Source organism: Pyrus communis, chromosome 12 (assembly GCF_041283825.1).
Source record: "Pyrus communis isolate YQ-2024b chromosome 12, ASM4128382v1, whole genome shotgun sequence".
In the NCBI taxonomy this organism is placed as follows: domain Eukaryota; kingdom Viridiplantae; phylum Streptophyta; class Magnoliopsida; order Rosales; family Rosaceae; genus Pyrus; species Pyrus communis.
This window is the reverse complement of record NC_142576.1, coordinates 13,404,967-13,431,597: the sequence shown is the minus strand read 5'-3', so window position 1 is coordinate 13,431,597 and position 26,631 is coordinate 13,404,967. Positions and strand designations below refer to the sequence as shown.

Genomic DNA, 26,631 nt, shown 5'->3' with positions numbered 1-26,631 from the left:
GGCAGGCATAAACACTTCAATTTCCATTACCAGTCTAGCAATTTACATTAAACAACAAGCCACAGGAATTCCGACCCCAAAACGCCGATACAAAACTTTCCATTGGTACATAGTTCTTTCAAACGTACAACATTAACCTTCTTCTAAAACGGAACAAAGGTCTCCCGGAAACAGCTTCTTCTCTGCAATTATCCCATATCTGATCGAAATTGAAAAAGGCACATAAATCAGTGCAAGACAAATCAACAGCTAAAATACAACTGAATGTATAAAGTATGTGATAAAGTATCACAATTGGTCGTGAAATTAGGATCCCACATCATTTTGGTTTCAGAAATTGAAAATCGATCAAATGTCGTCCCCAAAATTGACAACCTGCAAATTCCCCAGTCGTTGAATTCCTTCCAAGAAAACTATCATCCCTCCCACCCTCATCCAATGTCATTGCACCATCATTTTTGCCACCCAACGCCATGGCCACTGGGCACCTAGGCGCAACCCCAAGTCAACCCCCACCAGCCACAACCTGGCTACCTTCTTCCAGATTCAAGCCACCAGCAACCCCGTTGATCTGTCAACCAGTCATCCCACCCTTCCCTGATGTGCAGTTTCAAATTTATTGATGACATTAAACGGTCTTCAACTTTAAGGACCAAAATCACAAGGGGTCTCAATTCCAAGGACCATTTGTGATAAATTTTTTTTATTTTCATAGAAACAATAACAATGCAATAGCTTATGTATTCCCCATGAGAGATTTCAATGAAACCATATTGTCATGGCGGTCGCATGGACCTTATTACCAGCTGGTCTAAGGTCCACACTCCATTTATGAAGGCACAATCATCTTAGTTAAGACTTTAAGATGGTCTAAATTAACCATGGATTCAGATACTATTCAATGTTTAATTCTGAGTTCCCTTTAACTGTCAAAATGAAGCAAAACAAATATGAACTAAGGAGAACAGGATCTAAAACAACCCACCACGCTTATGGTAACTATAGAACTCCTATGAAAGCACAGTAAGGTACGCGGGTGTTACACTACAATACTTGGATGAAAACTTTCCTAAAAGACCAAAGCTATGAAATAATATGTCACCATACCATGGAATCATGCTGCATATTGATCTAATTAAAAGTCCACGTGAGATTCCAAATACTTCGTAAAAACAACTTTGCAGTTGCTGCCAACCAAGAAGCGCCGTATTGATCTAATTAATAGGGTTCTCTCGAGTATAGGCGCTTAATTTAGTTTTGAAGTTCAATTGTTCACAGGTGAGCTGGGTTGTTCAAAGAATTTCTTTTTTTTTTGGGGAGGGTGGGGTCACTAAGGTAGGTCAGGGGAGGGTGGTGGGTGGCGTGGCTATGAGTGGAGATCATGATGGCTTACAGAATTGCATATCTTTTTTTTTTTTAACAAAAAAGTCCTTTTTACCGTTAAATTTGATGGAGACCAAAATGGCTTGCAAGAGTTAAGTTTTTCTTTTACTGATGCAAGAAAACATCAACCAATAACATCAGATTCTAACATACCTATTTTTGAAGAACCTCTTTGTGAGCTTTGAATGAGAGGATAACATTCCATGTCAAAGCTATAAAATTAGCAGTAAGGACCTGAAAACACCCAAAGAAAACAGCATCAAGAAGCAAAATAAAACGAGAGGATTCCCTAAATGAAACTGGAAAATAAATAATGACATTAAAACCAAAGACTTCTATTAAAATTCCCGTAGGTTGAATCAAATAATAAGAAGCCAGCTTGGGAATGAAACTCATAAACATAACTAGATGAGGGTTCTAATCAGACAAGACACATTTCAATGCTCCAAATTGTTCAGATACCCATCAGACTAGCCACTAGGCATAACCACCGACGGGAGATTTGGACCACTGCTTCGTTTGGAATTTTCTGATGTGAGTAAATACAATAGCTCTAAGGGATTCTGAAATCAGCTGCTTCATTCCATTCCGTTGCTAGATTTCTGCAACTGGTTATGTGACTTTGCTTTTCCTTTACAGTATTTGTATTTTCTATTTTACCTATTTTCATACTGTTTTCCCATATATGGTCAGATGCTTATCATGTAATGCTTATGGAATGAATCAATGAAAAGTTTCCTTTTGTGGATGATGTGTTGGATTTTTGGATTGCCTATCCAGCCCCACTCTAACGACACCGATATTGTCCCCAACTTTACCACTTGCCCAATCCGTCAGGTGTGAGGTTTTACCACAAAAGGCCTCGGTATTAGTTAGAGTAGGGTAATCCTATTTAAATCCCTTGGTTTTCTTTCCCACCACCGATGTGGGACTTTAACACTCCCCCTCACATGTAACCCCATTTAGTGGTTCACACGTGGAGATCCACATCGGTAATTGAAAGTCAGAGATCGGCTCCAATGGAGTCCAAACTTGTTTTCAATGGAACTTAGTGGTTGTCTCTATGTTAAGAGTTCAGACTTGTTTACTTTGGTGACAAGCTCATTCGCTTGCACACAAGCTCATTGGCTTGCACGGGCCCGACCCTAGCTCTAATACCATGTTGGATTTTTGGATCGTCGGGCCCACCCCACTCTAACGATACCGATACTGTCCCCAACTTTACCACCTACCCAATCCATTAGGTGTGGGGTTTTACCACAAAAGGCCTAGGCATTAATTAGAGTAGGGTAATCCTATTTAAACCCCTTGGTTTTCTTTCCCACCACCGATGTGGGACTTTAACACGATGACCATAGAAATCATCTACTAATTTTCATTATTTGGTTCGGTAGCTCTTCGCCCATAAATGCCAAGTAGAAAGAAAAATTGTATAGGAAAAGGTCATAATAAACAGCATCACATTTCAACATTAGCACAGTAGAACAAAAAAAGATCAAAATACCCTGCCAAATCTCGTTTTTATTAGACTAACTACATACTTCCACATTGTTAATTGGAAAATAAAGCAACATCATAATATATGGTTCTAATAAAGCAGGTATCCTCTAATTTCAAAAACTCTCATCCAAAGCAAAATCTGGTTATGTGTTTTGTAACAAACTCTCCTCTAATTCCCTATATGGGTTCTACATCAGGTATCACATGGTTCTACATCAGGTATCCCATCCATTTTCCTGTACAGTGAATTTACTTTGACCAAAGCATGCATCCATTTTCAGTATTTTCCAGTCTAGTTTTTTCATCTATAAACAAATTCAATTATAATCCATTTTATGACCTCTCAGGTAGAGTGTCATGATCCAATCTAGGCTGAAAGAAAATTATGTAAACAAGAAGTTTACATGTAGACATTACCTTCTAATATGGAAAACCTACTTTTGTACTAACTAAACTTTTCTAATTGTGATACATCAAGAGGCAGAGAGACAGTCCCTTTTGTGACACCAAGAAGCCCATGCATTGATACTCTTGGCTCCTCACAGGCATTTTAGAAGTCAGGGGGTAGTTAGGCATCTTCAGTCTGAAACTTTACAATATCCCAAACAATATCCCTAGACATATTCTGTCTAGGACCCAATCTCTAAACATATTCTGTCTAGGAGCCATAAAATATGAATAACTTCTTCATAGCATTCTAACCTGGAATTGCTGTGGGACAAACCGAAAGTTGAGAAATTGGAAAGGTATCCACAGTTGCCAATTAACTAGCACAGCAGAAAACCACTCCTACACAACCAGATACTTTGTATTAACAAACGTAGCTTGTATACAAATTTACGAAAGTAAATGCAGTCATTCTGTTAGATTTAAATGCTCATAGATACGATTCTTTTAACACCACCTGTTGAAGCTTGGGTACAACTTGTGAAGGTTTTCCCTCCAGCGTCATCAATGTCGATAAGAAAACTCCAATGAATGTAGGAGCAAAAAGAAACTGCAGCAAATTGACTCAAAAGTTACAAGACAGTATTGTTATTGAAAAAAATAACGATGAGTTGTCACGAAATTAAAAACCTAAAATGAATTGGTCACCTGATCAAGTACAAGGCGCAGGAATGCACCTGATGCTCCAGGCGTCGTTACTAGTTTGCTTAGATACAAATACCTAATGACAAAAGGTGGTGTAATGAAAACGTACAAGAGCATAACAGGAAAAAGAAGGAAAGAAGCATAGAAACAAAGAAAAATTACCATGAAATTAGATATATCACTTATTTACAATCCAAAGTAATCTCAGATTTTTTCCAGGGAACTTGATGGCAATATAATGCCACATGATAAATTAAACTGTTTACTCTACAGTAGGGACAGAACAAACATTAAGGTTTTGATAGGAGCATATTTATGCGACTTAGTTAGCTTGTTTTCTTGCATTTGCATAGCTAATTTCTACTTGTTATAGTGTTTTAAGCTATGTTCGTGTGTTTTCAGTTTCAAATGACAAAGTTGACAAGAAAGTGCAATTTGGAGCATTTTAGAGCAGTTTTGGGCTTGGAATGGATAGCACATGCATAGAGCAAGGTGGATGGACGAATTTGAAGATCAAGAGAGGCTAGGAATGTGATTAACATCTGGAAGAATTAAATTGAAGACTTGGAAGATAAGGAATCAACTACAAAGAAGGAACATTATCCGAACAACCTTATCTTATCCAAACCTTATCCAGCCTTATCTTATCTTATCCTATCTTAATCTTTTCCTACCTTAATTCCAGCTGCAAAGAGGACTCCTTTTCACATTAAATCACCTAAATATCAGGTTCTAGAAGCCCTATTTTCGTGCCCTAAGTTTATGCCCATGTAACCCTTCTAGAAGTTCATGAATCTGCCGCAACGACCATTCCTTGTCCTTTCTGAAATCTGAATGAAAGTGTCCTTGTTCTTTGGTGATTTGGAGTCCTAATTCCTCTCCTTTTCAGCCCAATTCCGTGCCTTCCCTTCACCCTATAAATACATGATGCCGTAGCACCCATTCATCCCCACCCTCTACCACAAATTCACACCACACCTCAAGAGCCTAAATTCAGAAAATCCCCATTGTGCCGCAGCAAGGAAGGAAAGAGGAGCCACCTGGAGCCGTGCTTGCCATTCAAGACGTTGGATTGTTGAAGCGTTTCTAGGTGTATTCTATTCTTTGTTTTCAATGTTTAAATTTAATTATCTTTGTTTTGCGAACATGAGGAACTAAATTCGTTTTAGTTAGAGGAGACTTTGAAACCATGATTATATTTGCAATATGAATTGATTACTTCCAGTTGTGATTTCATAAATTGTGAATGCAATTTACTAAACTGTTTGATTAAGAACTTATTCTTGTGTGTTAATTAAAAGGGCCCGCTTAGTTTGCATGCATGAATTTGATGCTAAAATATAAGGGAATTTCACCTAATCGTTATGAACTTATATTCATGAGTAGTGGAGGTTGCTAGTCACAATCGTGTTAAGTATATTCCTGGCAGGAGTATCATGTTGTTCATAGTTACGAATGCCTTGTCAATGTTTATAATTTTCACAAAGCTTAATGATCTTTGATTGTATCTCTATTATGCTGTTCATGTAGGGAACTATTGAAGAATAATTTGGTTGCCGATGCGTATTCCATCCAATTCAATGACTTAAGGAAAATCTGAGGGTTAATTAGTGCTGTTCACGGATAATCCGGGGTGTTGAGGTTCATGGTTTATTGGAAAAGCAACTGGAAATCAATTTGTATGCAAGTGTATCATGTGTGGAGAAGGACCCTCTAGCTAGCCTATCACCCATCAATTCACCCTAATTTCGTGCAACTTAGTTTAAGTTTACAATCGACTTGTTTTTACTTTATTCGTCAAAAACCCAATCCCCTTTACTTTGTTGTGTCAAATTAGTTAGAATCTGTCCAACCTTGTGTTTTTAAGTGTTTTAAGTCAGGTTAAAAGTAATTTTCGTCCAAATCATCCTTTAGTGTCTAGTTTGAGTCTATTTGATTGTTTTGTGCTGTTTTGAGTCATTCTAGTTTGTTTTAAGTCATTAGAGTCTAGTTAAGTGTTCTTAAGCTTAGTTTAGTGTTTTTGAGTCAGTTTTAAGTAGATTAGCATCCCTTCTAATCCTTGGCCTAAAATAATCCCTACTTTCATATACTACAATCATAGGGTTTTAATTTGAGTGTTAGAATATTTCACATCAGTTTTTGTACCATAAAGATGTACAGATACATTCATATCAGTTGATTAGTTACTGTGTGTTTCTAAAGTTTTATCCTATATATATTTTTTAAATAATAATAATAATGAAAACAGTACTAAAATGATGATTCTAAACTTCAGGCTTACAGATGGAATTTTGAATGGTTACCAGAAATGCAACGTCGGACCTACTAACACCAGCCCCATCAGGGTAAACAAGAACGTTCTTTTCAGGTCCAGGTACGGAGCTTTATCAATGACAAGCTGGGGCAAAGAATTACACTAGCATTGTCATATTCCGTGGGAAAATAGTATGATAAAAAAAATGATAACTACCATTTGCAAATGGCACAACCCTCAGTATAATAACTTAAAATGTTACATCATTGTGCGCAACAGAAACCACTCAAGTTTCAACATTACAACATGTAAAAAACTTTAGTCTTTTTGAAAGATGATTGAGTCAATGCAATACCATGGTCTTGAGGCAGTTACCTATTCAGCTTTATTAAGAGATGATATACAACAAGAAAACTGAGCATCTCAAGTAAAGTAACAAGTAACACCACTCAACCAGAATAATCTAGGATCACCAGTCCTAGTTCAAATAAACTTCAGTATGTTATTTCCAACTCAGAAGGATAACTGTGCAACTTACTTGAGATCAAGGGTTCAAGATATGTCGTTCTAGTAAGCACCAAATCAGATTTGCAAAGCTTATCTACTGCTGGAACAGAGATCATAGAATTAGTTATGTCCCTTTCAAGTTTTATCTTCTTCGATTCTTCCAATTTTCTTCTTTATAAATGATATCTGATATGCCAACTTAGCCATCCAACCACATAACAATTTTTTGTTTCTTTTTTCACGGAACCATTTGATGTCTAATAATCCCCATTAACTCCTAGTTTGGTTCTAGACCCTTTCAGTCAGACAAAAACCACATTTTTGAACTAAGCAATGCTGAATATAAACGATCATGCATAAAAGTTGGTATCAGATGAACTTGCCTTCTAGAAACATGAAAGTGCCTTCTCTAAGCTGCCTCGTTATAATATTTTCAATGACACATTTATCTATTTGGGGAAAAAAACATGAATCTTAAATCACCTTTAACCCTTGTTTTCCCACTCAAGTATCCAGAACTACCTTCGGGACTGCATCACAACCCTGATCCCCAGCCCCAAAATCCACAACCCCCTAAAGTAGAATGACAACATTATACCCAAATACTTGAGTGACAAGAAAAGATACGGAAAATATATGCAACCTTGAACTAAAAATGCACACTGAGGATGTTGAAATGCATTAATAAACAATCTATGCATCATTCCTTACATAAACTATAACAATTTATTAGGTAGATACAACAGTACATTTTTTTTTGTTTTGACCATCTAATGATTCTAACCAAATTAACAAAGGATATAATAGTAGAAATACAAGTTGAAGTTAACGAAGAAAAGCAGATAAAGAAAGATAAACCATTCAATAATTTCGTTAATGGAAACTACAGGAACTATACCTGGCAGACCATATCCCCAATAAGAGTTAAAAGAGCAGATGTCAGAGCTTTTGTTGCAACTGGATACTTTGCAAGAAGATCCAAATACCTGTAAAAATATAACATCCAGGCTGATAATGTTGAACAGGAACTATATTTTCAGATTGATTAGCTGAAAAAAAAAAAAATATTCTAATTCCATCCTCAGGATTGAAGAACATAAGACATAGTGCTAATATACATACAATTTGTTTGCTAAAGCTTTGAGAATCTCAAATTATGAAGTAGATGCACACACTTACATCAATAGCTCAAAAGTATCACCTCATCAGTAAGAAAATGTCAAGATAATGGGAAGGTAAGTGTTTATATTAACTGGTAATAGCTGACATTTTAATTATGTCATTATGAATGCTATCAAAATGCAAGTCCAACGCGACCACAATGTCCAACCTGACTTTTACAACGAACATTGATGAAGAATTCTATTCCATTTGGATAGACAGTATTGTAGGCTACATAACAGATAAATGCCCTTCCTATTTCAAAGGTTGAGTGTTGGAGGGAAGGGGGCAATACCATTTTGATACCTACACAATTGACTAAAGCGTTTCTATCATCCTAGCTTGTGACATTAAAGACCCATTAGCACCTAAGTAATGTGTTACCAACTCAAGTAGTCATCACTATCTTATTTATCGGCCTCTTTAATCCAAGCACATCAAGTTGAAGACTGCGTAGGAAATTGAGTAATGCTGCCCGAGCATTTTAAACTGCACACTTACCATAATTCAACTACAGACTCAGCTTTTTATCCCGATAACTGTTAAACTTTCATCTTACATTTTATTATTTGAAATTGGAATTGTTTCATTGCAAATTTTACAAAAGGTTCAATTGTCTGTTTTGTTTTTCCCTTTTTACTTCCGCCAAGTCAACAGTAATGCTGTAGCTCTAATTAGAAAATACACATCAATGCACCAAAAGCTGGAAATTGAAATTTGAATATATGGTTACCACGAAAGCAATGACCAATTGTTTTCACCACGACCACCGCCACCGCCTTCACCGTTGGCACCCCCTTCACCTCTGCCGCCATAATTTCCATCACCAGAGCCGCCGTCTCCACCAGTACCACCCGACCCACCATCGGAGACAACCGAAAGACGAAACCGGTCATAGCCCAGTTGCCTTAAACCCAGTTCAGAACGACCCAAGTTTTTAAGCACGACTCCAATGCCGGAATTGAGGGAAAATGAGTGAGAATGCAGAGCATGCGGGTGAGACTGGCACACAGAAGTGCTCCTAAATCCCCATATCTGAACTGGATTTGCTGCAATCCTATATGCAGTACAAGAATGCAAAGAGGGTCTACGAGAAGAACCCACGAACCGGTTTAGGAGCGGGGTTTTACGAGTGAGGGATGCAGGGTTTAGAGCCATTTCCTGCAATGAAATGGATTGAAAGGTTCTGGGCATTTGGAAACGTGACGCTTTGGGGTTGACAGACTGAGCCTTAGAGCAATCCCAGCGTTGGGTATTGCTCGGGGGAAGGGGTCCAAAATCATGGCCCGAGGCCCGGTGGTATGGCTCCAGCGTGCGGGAGCCCGATGGAAGGGGGAGGCCCGAGCAAAGGGCCCGTGAGAGCAATCCCAGCATTGGGTATTGCTCGGGGGAAGGGGTCCAAAATCATGGCCCGAGGCCCGGTGGTATGGCTCCAGCGTGCGGGAGCCCGATGGAAGGGGGAGGCCCGAGCAAAGGGCCCGTGAGGATTGCCAGCCCTTGAGCCCGAGGTGGGGGTGACGCAAGGCTGACGCCAGGGTGGCGTCAACGCATTATTTAATTTTTTTTGTGTCAGGCGCGTGCACCCCACCCGCACGTGGGGGCGCGTCGCCGACACAAAAATCAGAAAAAATCAGAATCGTCAGTTACCGTTGGGAAGCCACGTGGCTTTCCACGGTGCGTTAGATCCTAACGGTCACTTAATGTGGACCGTTAGATCTCAACGGTAAAAAAAAAAAGATAAAGTCAGATTTAATATCCACCGTTCGATCTGAGATCAACGGTGGATATTAAAATGCTTTATAAATTAAAAAATAAATGAAAAAATAGTTTTAAAAATCTGAAAAGTTACCGTTGTGACACGTGGCACAATCTGGAGTGTTGGAATTCAAATTTTTTTATATCCAACGGCAGAGATTAATTAATTGAATAAAAATTTAAAAAAAATTCAAAAAAATTCAAAAAAAATATCTGAAAAATCTGAAAAAAATTGTTAAAAAAATTGTTTTTACTTTTCTATAAATACCTTCTCATTATCATCTACCTTACACAACAATTTCATATTTTCTCAACTACTTTCAATCACATTCCTTTCTTTGTCTCAAAGTTTGAATCCATTTTTTTTCAACAAAATGACCACTGGTGCAGGTACGAATTGGTCGCTTATTGAAGATGTTGCATTGTGTACTAGTTGGGTTGAAGATACTCATAGTTCGCTTACGGGTAATGAGATGCAGTTGCGAGAAATGTGGAGTCTTATTCATACCAATTTTCTTGAGAAAATTGGTGGGAAAAGAACCAAAGAATCGATGTCCAGTCGTTGGAAATTACTTAGCCAATCGTTTAGTACGTGAAGAGACGCTTTGGCACAAGCTAGTAGTAATATTCGAAGTGGGGAAAATTACTCGGATCAGGTAACAATATATTATTTATTTGATACCCAAATTTACATTATAATTATTTGTTTGTATTATTTATTTGTTACATACTTACATTATAATTATTTGTTTGTATTATTTATTTGTTACGTACAAAATTTATTATTTATTGTTACTTATTTGTTACTTTATAATTATGTTGTTTGCATTATTTATTTATTTGTTTGTTTGTATTATTTATTTACTTATTTTCATTATTTACTAAACTTGAAGCCTTCTTACTTATTTTCATTATATTTGTTACTTATATATATATATATATATATATATATGTATATATTTGCTAGTTACTTATTTTCATTATAATTATTTATTTGTTACTTATTTTCATTATTTACTAAACTTGAAGCCTTCTTACTTATTTTCATTATATTTGTTACTTATATATATATATGTATATATTTGCTAGTTACTTATTTTCATTATAATTATTTATTTGTTACTTATTTTCATTATTTACTAAACTTGAAGCCTTCTTACTTATTTTCATTATATTTGTTGCTTATATATATATGTATATATTTGCTAGTTACTTATTTTCATTATAATTATTTATTTGTTACTTATTTTCATTATTTACTAAACTTGAAGCCTTCTTACTTATTTTCATTATATTTGTTACTTATATATATATATATATATGTATGTATATATTTGTTAGTTACTTATTTTCATTATAATTATTTATTTGTTACTTATTTTTATTGTGTAGGAACTTCAAGCACAAGCTTGGTACGCTGCCAAAACCAAAAGCAAAAATAAATCATTCAACCGGTGAGAATGTTGGAATATTGTCAAAGATTGTCCTAAATTTAGAGTTGTGCCAGTCGGTCCAGAAGTGCACATGAACAACACCCCTCTACACTCTACACCTGATCATGTTCATGAAGATGATGCAGAAGAAGTGCCCGAAACGCCCCTCCCTGAACAAGCGTCGGGTTCGACCCGTTTTCCAATTAGGCCTCAAGGTAAGAAGGCTTCAAAGAGAAAAAGGAGTGCTTCCAAGAACGATTATGCAAAGTTCATGGAAGAACTTACTCGCCAAGGTGAATTGACTTTGGCGAGGGACCTGGCGAAAGATGAGGCTGATAAGGCTAGAGAGGCATCAAAACAAGTAGCTGTTGAGAGAGAATTTTATGCTAATGAGAGAGAAAGAGAGCTACTTAGGCAAGAAAGGGAACATGTTAGAGAAGAAAGACGGGCTCAACAAGATCGTGAGATTATGAACATGTCTTTAGAAGGGAAGTCTCCAAATTCTAAATTTTTTTGGAAGTCAGAGAAAGCGGACGTTGTGCGAAGGAGGCGTGCAAGAGAAGCAATAGCAAGCCAAGGTGGTTCTAGCAACGCAAGAGAAGATCATCCTAGCACCGCAAGAGAAGATCATCCTAGCACCGCAAGAGAAGATCATCCTAGCACCACAAATTGGTTAAGTGATGATGAATAGAGTACTTTTTGTAATCGGAGCCCATAATTTTCCAATCACTTTGGGTTGTAATTTATTATTTATTGTTTGTATTATTTATGTTGTTTCCAATTTCTTGAATATTTATTCAAATTAATTTGGTAAGTTATTTATTAAAAGTCCATTGTTCTAATTAAAAGTCCTTGTATAAAATAATTAAAAGTCCATCGTTCTAATTAAAAGTCCTTTACATAAACATAAACATAAAAAAATTACATATACTAAGAATTACATAAACATAAACATAAAAAAAATACATAAACATAAACATAAACATACTAAGAATTACATATACTAAGAATTACATAAACATAAACATAAAAAAATTACATAAACATACCAAATAATAAAACACACCAAATAAAATAACATAAACATACCAAATTCAAAAAAACACACTAAATGAACTTAATTATCTTCAGCTTGTTTCAATGCCCACTGGTGCTCTATCAAGTCAATTTGTCGGGCATTGTGCATGTCTGGCATTTGAAATGCAGTATATCGTTGAATGAGCCTTTCATTGTAATGTCCATCCCTTTGTAATGGCGCATGTTGCACGGGCTCATCGGTGGCGTCATGAGCACAATATATACATGTTCTTGAATTGTTCATCGGGTCTGGCTCATATTCATCAACAGCTTCATAATCGTACTCATCTTCCACAATCATGTTGTGAAGAATGATGCACGTCATCATGATGGAGCGAAGCGACTCTACATCAAACAATCTGGCAGCACCCCTGACGATTGCCCAGCGAGCTTGGAGGATACCGAAACAACGCTCCACATCCTTCCTGCACCCTTCTTGACAGCTTGCAAAGTGTTTTTCTTTTGCACTCCGCGGACGTGGCACTGTTTTGACAAATGTTGACCAGCGCGGGTAGATGCCGTCAGCTAGGTAGTATGGCCCGTCGTACATACGTCCATTGACCTCTGATGCGAAATATATTAAGCACACAAATTAAACCCTCTTCTGACAATTGTAGCAAAGTATGTAAGTAGGGATCGTTCAAAACCGGGGATTAGGAGGGATTGCTAAACTCTTGAAAACTGACCTAAGAACTCCAAAACAAAGTTAAAAACACTAATTTGGACTCAAAGAATGAAAAACCAAAGTTAAAACACTAAAACAAAACAAAAACTCAAAACAGCAACTAGAAGACTCAAAACTGCCTAAAAACCACTTTCTGGGCAGTTTTGAGCACCTACACTAATTTGGACGAAATTGGTTGAAAACTTGACTCAAAACACTTAAAAACATGAACCAAAATAATTTCTAACTAAATTGAGACTTCAAAGTAAAGGGGGATTTGATTTGGACGAAATTAAAGTTGAGAAAACAGATTGCAAAGTACAACTGATTTTGAAACGTTTTTGGGGTTTTTAATGGATGATGAACTAGTTAGGGGTTCTTTCTCCACACATGACAAGTATGCAAATGACTCGATTTCCAGTTATTCCTTCATAGAATTATGAATGACAATGCCCCAAATTAACCGTGACATCACTAGTTAATTCTCAAGTTTTCCTTGTGTTATTGAATTGGATGACATCATACGACAACCCAAAGCATTCTTCAAAAGTTCCTTACATGACATCATAATAAAGATACAATCAAAGATCATTACGTTCAATGAAAACTATAAGCATTGACAAAGCACTTGTGACTATGACATCATGACACTTATGCTAGGAGTTGAACTTAATGCGATTGTGACTAGCAACCTTCACTACTTGTGAATATAAGTGTGTGACAATTATGTGAAACAAACTTATATTCTAGCATCATATTCATGCAAGCCAATTAAGTGTCGACCCCTAATTAACAAACACAAATACGTTATTACTCGCACAGTTAAGCCAATTGCATTCACGATTCAAGAACTCATAACTGGAATTTATCAAATCAACTTGCACACATAGTTATGGTTTCGAAATCACCCCTAACCAATAGGGGTTTAGCCACTCATGTTCATAGCAAAATGAAAGGAAAATAAATTAAACATTGAAATCATAAAACGAATTACACCTAGAATGCACCAACGACGAAGCTTGAGCATCCAAGAGTCTTTCCTTCTTTCTCCTTGCTACGGCACAAAGGTGGATGGGATGGTTGGGATGTGTTTTAGGATCAGGGATTATGGAATTGGATGGAGGATAGGCACGGCAAGGTGTAGTGTTTGGCTGGAATTGTGTTTTTAGGATTTTAGGATGTGTAGAGTGGTGTGGCTAGATGAATGGACGAAAATTGGGTGAATGAGTGATCCCCCTAGTGCCTTGCTGCAAAGCCTTATTTATAAGGCTAGGAAAGGTTTTGAACTTAGTTGAAACCAAAAGGTTTTTTGTACCAGAAATTCTATACATGAAACACTTAAAGGATATATGTGTGTAGCTTGGACAAGGTAGGAGACAAGATAGGATGGCTAGGAGACAAGGTAGGATGGCTAGTGACGGCTAGGAGACAAGGTAGGACGGCTAGTGACGGCTAGGAGACAAGGTAGGACGGCTAGTGACGGCTAGGACGGCTAGTGACAAGCTAGGACGGCTAGGAGACAAGGTAGGACGGCTAGGAGACAAGGTAGGACGGCTAGTGACAAGCTAGGACGGCTAGGAGACAAGCTAGGACGGCTAGTGACAAGCTAGGACGGCTTGTTCTTCCAATACAGAAATTAGGCACCATGTGTGAATAGATAAAGCCTTCTAGAAATAAGGTTTTTTAGGCCCCCTTGCAGCTCCCTAACTGAATTCAAGCCTTCAAATTTGTCCATCCTCATGCCTCCATGCTTGCACTATCCAATCTTGGCCCAAAAATGCTCTAGAATGCTCCAAATTGCTTCTTTTTGCATACTTTGACACTAAAACCTGAAATTGCACGAAAATGACTTTAAACACTTAAACTAACTAAGGAAAAACAACATAAATGCATGAGAACAAGCCAATTAAGTCGCATAAAAATGCTCCTATCAAATTCCCCCACACTTAGCTTTTGCTAGTCCTCGAGCAAAACAAAGAAATAAAACAAGACAAAACAAACAAACATAATCTAAACCTTCCAACGTTTGCCTCAGGGATTTCCAATGCACATGACATGTTAAAGATTATCATTCCCACAGATTTGAGTCAATTTAACACTTAAGCACATGCTTAATCATAGTCACTACTTACTAGTTCACAATTAACCAATTAAAACAATGTTTTGAATGTAGTAACATGCCTTAGAGAATTCCCTCTATCCTTAATAGATTTGCACTCTATTTTCACTCAGATTTTCTAACTACACACCCTATACTAGTTATATGTGAGAGAATTGATGTAGATATAAAAACGAATGCTCACATATATGTATCATAAAGAACGCAATTTCCAGAGTTAATAGGCATGTTTAGATATGATCTCATGAATGGAATGCTACTACTTAGATGCGAGAACCAGTGACACCATATGCTCATACCAAATTCAAACTCAACAAATTGAAACACATAACACTCAAGATAGAAGTTTAAGGGTTGCAACGGGGCTTGGGGTATTGGTTAACAAAGAAAGGATAGGGAAAACAAACGTTACTTCAAGCATTAGTAAGCAAAGTAATGAAATTAAGACTTAGAATTCACTTAGTTTGCAGAAATTAACTTAAAAACACAAGGGGAAGACTTTAAACAACTTCTTGGGGCCGAATTCAACTTTTTGGACCCTTTCTTCAACAAACAACACCTTGGAACTCTTTTTCTCATGTTGTTCAACTCTTTTCATACTTTTTTTTTTTTTTTTTTACGAATTTTTTTTTTCTTTTCTTTCTACTTCCCCCACACTTGGTTTCTGCCATAAAGGAATTCCATTTGAATCATGCTTACTATACTTTAAGAACGAGGGTATGGATAGTCCTAATCTAGGCTAGGTGAGGGTAATGTGGGTTAACAAAGAAAAGGCTAAACAAGGCTCAATGGGGTTAACACCTAAACATATAATGGAGTAGGGCACACGGCTTTTTGGCTAAAGTGGTGGTCACTACACAACTTCATCTTGAATATGTGTTATGCTAATCAATACCATGCTTTGAATGAAATGGGCATGACTTCTAGTGTTTGGAACTAAATGATGAAACGCCTTCTAAGTAGCAACCAAGCAAAGAATAATGAGATCATGCAACGATTTTAGAAAACAAAGAATGCACAGATTTTAACTCTCCAAATAAACGTTTAGGTTCAAGTCTCACAAGGTTGTAGCGTTAATTTGAGTTCCTTCCTTCAAGCATGTTACAAAAACTGATTTTTTTCTTTTATGATTGCATGTGAATTCATAAGTTATAACCACAACCAAGCATAAACATAGAGTAAATCAAACTTTCATCCATGTTAATCACTCTCTTTAACAGCCATGTATTTAAAAACCAAATCCTCATCATTGTGTTGGAAGGTACCCTAAAACACAAACAAACACACAAAAACAACTCTTTTTTGGGTTTTTTAAAACAATTTTTTTCAAATTTTTCTTTGATTTTCGGATTTTTACTTCAAAACATACTAAAACACACCAAAACTGCTTAAAAACACTTAAAAACAGCAAGGAACAAGTTTTGAAATAATGGGTGATAAAATCCCACGAATTTGCATGAAAAACACTTAGTTACCCCCCCCCCCACACTTAAATCAAACATTGTCCTCAATGTTTTAAGCATAGAATCACACAAAGAAACACACAAACAGCAAGTAAAACAACTAAATAGGCAGATTAGAAAGAATCAACAAAGAGAAGGGTTTAGGAACGCAAATCTGGAATTGGAGTGCTTTCTAGGTCTTCCTTTGTTGAATGGCATGGGTTGCCTCCCAAGTAGCGCTTTCTTTAACGTCTTGCAGCCGGACGAAGAACACGTTCAGGCACCATTGGTGCCCTCGGCATGGAGTGAGATCTCCTCCACAACCTGCCCCACGGCATTCTCATAGTATGGCTTCAATCTATGTCCGTTGACCTTGAATTCCACCCCATTCCTTAAGCTATGGACTTGAACTGCACCATGTGGAAAAACATTAGTAACAACAAAAGGTCTAATCCATTTAGAACGTAACTTTCCGGGAAATAAACGTAGACGAGAATTAAAAAGTAAAACTTTCTGCCCAATTGTGAAGGTTTTGCCCCTAATCATCTTGTCATGAAACGCCTTCGTCTTTTTCTTGTAAATGCGGGCATTCTCGTAGGCTTCATTCCTTAGTTCCTCAAGCTCATTCAATTGGAGCTTCCGATGTATTCCAGCAGCATCTAAGTCCAAATTGAACGTTTTGATGGCCCAATGTGCCTTATGCTCTAGCTCCACGGGTAAGTGACAAGATTTTCCATAAACTAGCCGAAATGGAGACATCCCTAGGGGTGTTTTGTAGGCAGTGCGATATGCCCATAGTGCATCGTCTAAACGCATGCTCCAATCCTTCCGGTTAGGCCCCACGGTCTTCTCCAAGATTTGCTTGACCTCTCTATTTGATACTTCGGCTTGGCCACTTGTTTGTGGGTGATAAGGTGTTGAAACCTTATGCTTGACATTGTACTTCTTGAAGAGTGCCTCAATGGTCCTATTGCAGAAATGTGAACCTCCATCACTTATAAATACCCGCGGCATCCCAAATCTAGAGAAAATGTTAGTCTTGATGAAATCTGAAACCACTCTAGAATCGTTAGTACGGGTAGCTTTTGCTTCTACCCATTTAGAAACATAATCAACCGCAAGCAAAATATAAGTGAAACCAAATGAAGAAGGAAAAGGACCCATGAAATCAATACCCCAAACATCAAAGATTTCAACATTGAAGATGGGTGTTTGCGGCATTTGGTCTTTTGCACCAATAGAACCTGTTCTTTGACATCTATCACATGTTAAGCAAAACATTCTAGCATCTTTGAACAATGTAGGCCAATAAAAACCAGATTCTAACACTTTACGAGCTGTCCTTTGGGTACCAAAATGGCCTCCACATGCATAAGAATGACAAAATGCTAGAATTGAGTTAAAATCAGAAGTTGGCACACATCTTCTAATAATCTGATCTGGGCAATATTTCCATAGATATGGATCATCCCACACATAAAATCTTGCATCATGTATCAATTTATCACGTTGGACCTTGCTTAGGGTGTTAGGAACTTGCTTAGTCACCAAGAAATTGACCAAATCGGCATACCAAGGGGTACTTACCTCAATGGACAGAAGTTGTTCATCCGGAAACGTCTCAGAAATGGGGAGGGATTCTTCTTCACGCACCAATCTACTCAAGTGGTCAGCCACCACGTTTTCACAACCTTTCTTGTCCCTAATTTCAATATCGAACTCTTGAAGTAGGAGCATCCAACGAATGAGCCTTGGTTTGGCCTCCTTTTTGGTGAAAAGATACTTCAAGGCTGCATGGTCAGTGAAAACAATTACTTTAGTGCCAATAAGATATGATCTAAACTTATCTAAAGCAAATACAACCGCCAAGAGTTCTTTTTCGGTTGTAGAATAATTCAATTGAGCATCATTTAAAGTGCGGGAAGCATAATAAATAACATGTGACTGTTTATTTTTCCTTTGACCCAAAACAGCCCCAAGTGCATAATCTGAGGCATCACACATCAATTCAAATGGAATGGACCAATCCGGGGGAGTTATGATGGGTGCCGTGGTTAGGAGCTCTTTGAGATGCTTGAATGACTTCTCGCATGCCTCGTTGAACTCAAAAGACACATCTTTTTGGAGGAGGCGGCATAGGGGTTGTGCAATCTTGGAAAAGTCCTTGATAAATCGTCTATAGAATCCTGCATGACCAAGAAAAGAACGAACCTCTCTAACCGAAGTAGGAGATGGTAAGTAGCGTACAAGATCTACTTTAGACTTATCAACTTCAATTCCTTTTTCAGAGATTATATGACCCAAAACAATACCTTGTTTAACCATAAAATGGCATTTTTCCCAATTTAAAACAAGGTTTGTTTCAACACAACGTTTCAAGATTAAAGTGAGATTATCCAAGCATTTATCAAAAGAATCACCAAAAACACTAAAGTCATCCATGAATATCTCAATAATCCTTTCAACATAATCAGAAAATATGCTTACCATACACCTTTGAAACGTGGCAGGGGCATTGCACAAACCAAATGGCATGCGTCGATATGCAAATGTTCCAAAGGGACAAGTAAAAGTGGTCTTTTCTTGATCATCCGGGGCAATGACAATTTGATTGTAACCTGAATATCCATCAAGAAAGCAATAAAAAGAATGACCCGCTAACCTTTCCAACATTTGATCTAGGAACGGCAATGGGAAGTGGTCCTTCCTTGTGGTGGCATTTATCTTCCTATAATCGATGCATACACGCCAACCGGTTTGGATTCTCATGGGTACAAGCTCATTCTCGGCATTCTCCACAACCGTCACTCCGGATTTCTTAGGCACACATTGGATAGGTGAAACCCAACGACTATCGGAGATAGGATAAATGACTCCACAATCAAGAAGTTTGATTATCTCATTTTTCACAACTTCCATCATTGGAGGGTTAAGACGGCGTTGAGCCTCTCTAGTTGGTTTGGTCCCCTCATCAAGAAATATGTGATGCATACAAGTTGTGGGGCTTATACCTTTGATATCGGCCAATGTCCATCCTAGGGCAGATTTGTACTCCTTCAACACATGCATGAGTTTTTCCTCCTCTTGTGCCGTGAGGGATGATGATATGATGGCAGGCAGTGTCTCATTTTTTCCCAAGAAAATGTACTTCAAATGGCTTGGCAAAGGTTTGAGTTCAAGGATAGGTGCCTAAATTATGGATGGAAGCAACTTGTTAGTCGAAATGGGAATGGACTCTTTGTTAGGAAACTTACCATCATGTATTGGTGATGACTCAAGGGCAGCAACTACTTCAAGAAAATCCTCACTAGGAGGCACGGCATAGGATAGTGTATTTGTGCCGTGGGGTTGCATGGATGTTGCTCCCTTGGTTTTGACTTCTACACCACTTGTAATGACTTTTTCAAGCATATCATCATTCAAATCTTCAAGGTATCCCTGCGCCAAAGAGTCAACAGTATCAATAGAGAAACATGAATGATCTTCACTAGGATACTTAATAGAATCGGAAAGATTGAAATTAACAACTTCCCCATCAAATTCCATGGACAAAGTTCCATTAAACACGTCAATCTTAGTCCGGGCCGTTTTCATGAATGGCCTTCCAAGTAGAATGGGCAGCGAGGGTGCATGATCCGATTCATCCATCTCAAGGACATAGAAATCCGCCGGAAAGATCAAATGATTAACCTGCACCAAAACATCTTCCAAAACTCCCTTTGGATAGGCATTAGATCTATCGGCCAATTGTATGATAACACCATCCTTTTTCAATGCTCCTAGGTTCATAGATGCATATATGGAATATGGCATAACATTTATAGAAGCACCTAAGTCAAGCATGGCAGATTCAAATCTAGTGTTACCTATGACACAAGGAATGGTGAAACTACCCGGATCTTTGCATTTGGGAGGTAGTTTGCGTTGCAAGATGGCGGACACATTCTCACCTACTTTTACCACTTCCTTGGTCGACATCCTCTTCCTAGTGGTGCACAACTCCTTCAAAAACTTGGCGTATCTAGGGACTTGCTTGATTGCATCCAACAAGGGTATGTTCACTTGAACTTTCCTAAATGTCTCAAGGATGTCCTTTTCAGCTTCTTCCTTCCTTGTTTGCATAAACCTACTAGGAAAAGGAGCATTCGAAGGAAAAGCATTAGTAGAAACCGAATTTGACACATTCTTACCCTTTTTGGCCGAATTAGACAGTTTTGGGGCACTAGGAATTTGCGGCAAAGACTCTCCCACCTTTGCCGTGGGTTTGCTTGATTCTTCCTCTTCAATTTGCAAGTTTTCATCACCTTTGGGACCTGATTGTGATGGTGTAGGATCTGCCCCAATCTCTTTTCCACTTCTCAAGGTTATGGCCTTTGCACTTTCGAAGCTTCCCTTTGGATTTGGAACGGTGGAACTAGGGAGCTTTCCTTGTTCATGAAACTGCCCCATAAACTCGGCAATTTGCCCCATTTGTTTCTCCAATTGATCCACCCTTTTGTCTTGGTTTTGCATAGCCTTAGCTTGATCGTCCTGCCCATTAGACAACTTAGTTAGTATCTTAAGAAGTGCATCATTGTCAAGAGACGTACCTGAGGCACTTGGGCCGGATTGGGCTTGATTTTGGGGTGGGCCGTAGGTTTTGGGAAAGAACCCAGGGGGTTGTTGCCTAAAGCCTCCTTGGTTTTGAGATTGTTGGGGCTCCCTCCATTTGAAATTTGGGTGGTCTCTCCAACCGGGATTATATGTGTTGGAATAAGGATCGTTCCTTGGTTGGTTTTGGCCTTGAAACCCAATTGCATTGGCGCTTTCCCATCCACCATTTTCAATCAACTGTGGACATTTTTCAGAGGCATGTCCATGCATAGAACATACGCCACATACAATTAGTCCTTGCATCTTCATGCCCTCGGCCAACTGAGACACAATAGAAGTAAGATTAGCCAATTGTGAATTAATGTCGGAAGTAGAACTTACCTCATGAACATGTTGCCGTGGGGGTCCTCTTTGGCCTACTCCTTCGTATTGTTGATCATTCAACGCTCGATTAGAAATCAAGGTCTTGGCAGCCATAGGTGTTTTGTCCACTAATGCTCCACCTGCCGAGGCATCGAGCATTTGACGTTCTAATGGTAGGAGGCCCTCGTAGAAGTATTGCAAAAGTAGCTCCTCCTTCATCTGATGCTGTGGACAAGAAGCAACAAGTGATTTAAAACGTTCATAGTATGCAGGAAAAGACTCACCTTCATCTTGTTGAATTCCACTTATTTTTTTACTAAGAAGAATGATGCGAGAAGTTGGGAAAAACTTCTCCAAAAACGCTCCTTTTCATACTCTCCCATGAAGTGACAGTGCCAGGAGCCAACTCGTATAACCAATCCTTAGCTTTATCCATTAAAGAGAACAGAAAAGCTTTCATCTTCAAAATACTTCCGTCAACATTGACGGGAGTCATGCTTGAACAAACTACTTCAAACTCTTTAAGATGCTTGTTTGGATCTTCCATGGAAAGCCCATGGTATTTAGGAATGTGGTGCAACAAGCTTGACTTCAACTCGAATTCATCGGTCTTGCCTTGGGCAGCCGCGCTGTATTGAATGCATAATGGTGCGGCATTGGCCAACCCTGAGGCCGAAAGCTCTTTAATGGTCCGATTGTCCGCTGCCATAACTTCTTCTTCCACTTCTTCAAACTCAGATTCGGCCTTTGAACTTGAACTAGGTTCACTACATTCGGGATGCCTCCTCTTTCTTCTCAAATCACGTTCAAAATCGTCGTTAAAGTCTAAGATATGTGCATGCACAGTTTGAGAACTCCGCGTCATGCACTAGTACCTAAAAAAACAAGAAACAAAAATAGGTCAGAAACTAAAACAAAATCAGAAACAAAGTGAAATAAATGAAACAAAAACAATCCAAGGGATTTAGCAAAGTTGCTAATCCCCGGCAACGGCACCAAAAATTTGATGCGAAATATATTAAGCACACAAATTAAACCCTCTTCTGACAATTGTAGCAAAGTATGTAAGTAGGGATCGTTCAAAACCGGGGATTAGGAGGGATTGCTAAACTCTTGAAAACTGACCTAAGAACTCCAAAACAAAGTTAAAAACACTAATTTGGACTCAAAGAATGAAAAACCAAAGTTAAAACACTAAAACAAAACAAAAACTCAAAACAGCAACTAGAAGACTCAAAACTGCCTAAAAACCACTTTCTGGGCAGTTTTGAGCACCTACACTAATTTGGACGAAATTGGTTGAAAACTTGACTCAAAACACTTAAAAACATGAACCAAAACAATTTCTAACTAAATTGAGACTTCAAAGTAAAGGGGGATTTGATTTGGACGAAATTAAAGTTGAGAAAACAGATTGCAAAGTACAACTGATTTTGAAACGTTTTTGGGGTTTTTAATGGATGATGAACTAGTTAGGGGTTCTTTCTCCACACATGACAAGTATGCAAATGACTCGATTTCCAGTTATTCCTTCATAGAATTATGAATGACAATGCCCCAAATTAACCGTGACATCACTAGTTAATTCTCAAGTTTTCCTTGTGTTATTGAATTGGATGACATCATACGACAACCCAAAGCATTCTTCAAAAGTTCCTTACATGACATCATAATAAAGATACAATCAAAGATCATTACGTTCAATGAAAACTATAAGCATTGACAAAGCACTTGTGACTATGACATCATGACACTTATGCTAGGAGTTGAACTTAACGCGATTGTGACTAGCAACCTTCACTACTTGTGAATATAAGTGTGTGACAATTATGTGAAACAAACTTATATTCTAGCATCATATTCATGCAAGCCAATTAAGTGTCGACCCCTAATTAACAAACACAAATACGTTATTACTCGCACAGTTAAGCCAATTGCATTCACGATTCAAGAACTCATAACTGGAATTTATCAAATCAACTTGCACACATAGTTATGGTTTCGAAATCACCCCTAACCAATAGGGGTTTAGCCACTCATGTTCATAGCAAAATGAAAGGAAAATAAATTAAACATTGAAATCATAAAACGAATTACACCTAGAATGCACCAACGACGAAGCTTGAGCATCCAAGAGTCTTTCCTTCTTTCTCCTTGCTACGGCACAAAGGTGGATGGGATGGTTGGGATGTGTTTTAGGATCAGGGATTATGGAATTGGATGGAGGATAGGCACGGCAAGGTGTAGTGTTTGGCTGGAATTATGTTTTTAGGATTTTAGGATGTGTAGAGTGGTGTGGCTAGATGAATGGACGAAAATTGGGTGAATGAGTGATCCCCCTAGTGCCTTGCTGCAAAGCCTTATTTATAAGGCTAGGAAAGGTTTTGAACTTAGTTGAAACCAAAAGGTTTTTTGTACCAGAAATTCTATACATGAAACACTTAAAGGATATATGTGTGTAGCTTGGACAAGGTAGGAGACAAGATAGGATGGCTAGGAGACAAGGTAGGACGGCTAGTGACGGCTAGGAGACAAGGTAGGACGGCTAGTGACAAGGTAGGACGGCTAGGAGACAAGGTAGGACGGCTAGGAGACAAGGTAGGACGGCTAGTGACAAGCTAGGACGGCTAGGAGACAAGCTAGGACGGCTAGTGACAAGCTAGGACGGCTTGTTCTTCCAATACAGAAATTAGGCACCATGTGTGAATAGATAAAGCCTTCTAGAAATAAGGTTTTTTAGGCCCCCTTGCAGCTCCCTAACTGAATTCAAGCCTTCAAATTCGTCCATCCTCATGCCTCCATGCTTGCACTATCCAATCTTGGCCCAAAAATGCTCTAGAATGCTCCAAATTGCTTCTTTTTGCATACTTTGACACTAAAACCTGAAATTGCACGAAAATGACTTTAAACACTTAAACTAACTAAGGAAAAACAACATAAATGCATGAGAACAAGCCAATTAAGTCGCATAAAAATGCTCCTATCAACCTCATACGTAACTTTTGGTGCCTTTCCTTGCAGGACATCGTTGAACACTGGGGATTTGGCAAGGACGTTGATGTCATTTTGAGCTCCCGGGACCCCGAAAAAGGCGTGCCAAATCCAAGTATCAAAGGATGCCACCGCCTCCAGAATGATACTTTTTGCTCCTTTTCTGTCCCCGTAAGCGCCTTGCCATGCACTTGGACAGTTTTTCCACGTCCAGTGCATACAATCAATGCTTCCAATCATCCCAAGAAAGCCACGCATCTCCGCCTTCTTCAACAGCCGCTCCAAGTCCATGTGTGTAGGTTTGCGGAGGTACTCAGCGGTGTAGATAGATTCGATTGCTCCGCAAAACCTCATCAGGGACTCAAGAATGGTTGATTTCCCCATCCTCGTTATCTCATCCACTTGGTCTTGCAGATGCTCCATATGCAAGCATCCGCAAGGCAGCAGTAATTTTTTGCTCAGGCAGTAGACCCATAGCACCAAAAGCATCTTTTTTTTGCACAAAATAAGAATCATGGTTGCAAACAGCAATCATGATTTTGTTGAACAAATGTCGTTCCATTCTAAAACGACGTCTAAAGTACGTATCAGGGAATGCACTATTAGGAACAAAATAATCATCCAAGAGTTCCATACCTCGTCGTTGCCTGCTTCTATCAAGGTTTCCGGAATGGCTGGGCCTGCAGATCTGAGCCGCAGCTTGGATGACTTGACGGGAATGTGAGGCTCTGCCTCTTCTTACTTCGTCAGTTCTCATTTGACAATCCTCATCCTCTTCCCTCTCATTTCTTACCCCCTGGTGATTGAAGATTGCTTCAGATTCGTTAAACAATTCTTCCTCTTCCTGATTGTATTCCCACATCATCCTTGAGGAAGAAGAAGAAGACATTGAAAGAAAGAAACAGAAACTATGAATAATGATACAGATTTTTGTGAATAAGGAAGCAGAAACTATGAATAATGATAGAGATCTTGAGAATTTTGGTGTGAGATTTGTGAGGATGGATGGTGGATTATATAGAGGATTAAGAAAGGATTACGTTCTGCATAATGCCACGTGGCATGCCGTCATTCGTTACAAATCTGATGGAAATCTGTCCTCAAAGATTGTGAACAGATTATGACACGTGGCATGCCGTCATTCGTTAAAAATCTGATGGAAATCTATCCTCAAAGATTGTGAACCGATTATGACACGTGGCGCGACGTGATTGGTTAATAATCTTATCAGAAATCCATCACCAATAATTGTATTATTTTGTATTATTTAATAATACTTCGGATAATGACACGTGGCGCAACGAGAACGATTAAAAATCTTATCCGATATTACAATTAAAATTATTTTGTATTATTTTATAAATAAATAAAATACTAATATTTTATTGCCTATTGCCAAGGCTATTGAAGTGTAACGGTAGAGATGCAAATTCTATTGCCAGGGCTACTTACTGTTCATTAAGGGCAGTTACTGTTCATTAGGTGGATTGAATAGTGTATTGCCAGGGGGGAGGGCTCCAACGCTGGAGTTGCTCTTAGAGCAATTCCACGCCAGGCTATAGCCAATTCAATCCACAGAGTCAACAGTAACAACTTTTAAAAGCGATATTTTCTACCCATTGAAAAGTAAATGGGTTTAACCTTATAATATGCTAGTAATAATATGATTCAAACTCGTTTTGGTGAAAATCAAACCTAATACCTCTTCCTTATAAGTGAAGAATAATACTACTAGACCGTACTACTAAGTATCAACAGTAATCACTTTTAGTGGTAACTGTGTAAGTGCATGTGCACCCCTAAACTAAGGGGGTGTAGTTAATCTCTGCTTTCAGAGAATTTAAAAAAAACTTTAAAATCCTAGTGTAGTCAATTAAAATATTTTAAAAGATTTTATAATCCATGCAAATCTAGGTGTAGTGCATTGAGATTTTATTAGAGATTTTAAAGTCCATCCAAATCCAAGTGTATTAAAAAAATTAAGATTTTGAAGGATTTCAGTAAGTTGTGGATTTTGTGGGATTTGAGAGCAAGAAGTATATATAACCAAGACAAAAAAGAATACAACCTCACCCCCTAGGATTTCAAATCTTTTTCCATTTGGGGTAGTCCTTAAATCTCTACCAACCCCAGCCACACACAGGTACCACCATATACTTTGGTAGAATCTCTTTGGGTAAATTACACAGAGTTACCTCAACTATTGAGTCATTAACAATGTCATACCTTGTCTTTAAAAAGTTTCAATGTCATACCTCATCTACGAATTTGTTACAATTTCATACCTTCCTTTAGTT

General features: G+C 38.2%; 1 protein-coding gene across 3 annotated transcripts; it reads right to left on the bottom strand.

The window, feature by feature from the left end:
- Nucleotides 1–4: 4 nt before the first annotated feature.
- LOC137745665 (protein sym-1) lies at nt 5–25,953 on the bottom strand. Of its 3 annotated transcripts, XM_088681822.1 has the most exons (9): nt 25,868–25,953; nt 8,631–9,127; nt 7,635–7,722; nt 6,279–6,373; nt 3,979–4,051; nt 3,788–3,880; nt 3,586–3,672; nt 1,537–1,617; nt 5–199 (listed from the first exon to the last, which is right to left on the bottom strand). In XM_088681822.1, the coding sequence occupies exons 2-8, from the start codon at nt 9,089–9,091 to the stop codon at nt 1,537–1,539; spliced, it is 978 nt and encodes a 325-aa protein (XP_088537948.1). In that variant the 5' UTR covers nt 9,092–9,127; nt 25,868–25,953; the 3' UTR covers nt 5–199. The 3 variants fall into 3 exon arrangements, with proteins under 3 accessions (XP_088537948.1, XP_068341761.2, XP_088537947.1); XM_068485660.2 differs by lacking the exon at nt 25,868–25,953 and having other exon boundaries at nt 8,631–9,136; XM_088681821.1 differs by lacking the exons at nt 5–199; nt 25,868–25,953 and adding an exon at nt 479–597 and having other exon boundaries at nt 8,631–9,136.
- Nucleotides 25,954–26,631: the final 678 nt, after the last annotated feature.

What these genes read in the sequence shown, in the direction of transcription:
- LOC137745665 (XM_088681822.1), bottom strand. Translation starts at nt 9,091, where the DNA reads ATGCCCAGAACCTTTCAATCCATTTCATTGCAGGAAATGGCTCTAAAC. An exon ending in AATTGGTCATTGCTTTCGTG is followed by an intron (nt 7,723 to 8,630) that starts GTAACCATATAT and finishes ATATTTTTACAG; the next exon opens with GTATTTGGATCTTCTTGCAA. An exon ending in TTGTACCCAAGCTTCAACAG is followed by an intron (nt 3,673 to 3,787) that starts GTGGTGTTAAAA and finishes CTGGTTGTGTAG; the next exon opens with GAGTGGTTTTCTGCTGTGCT.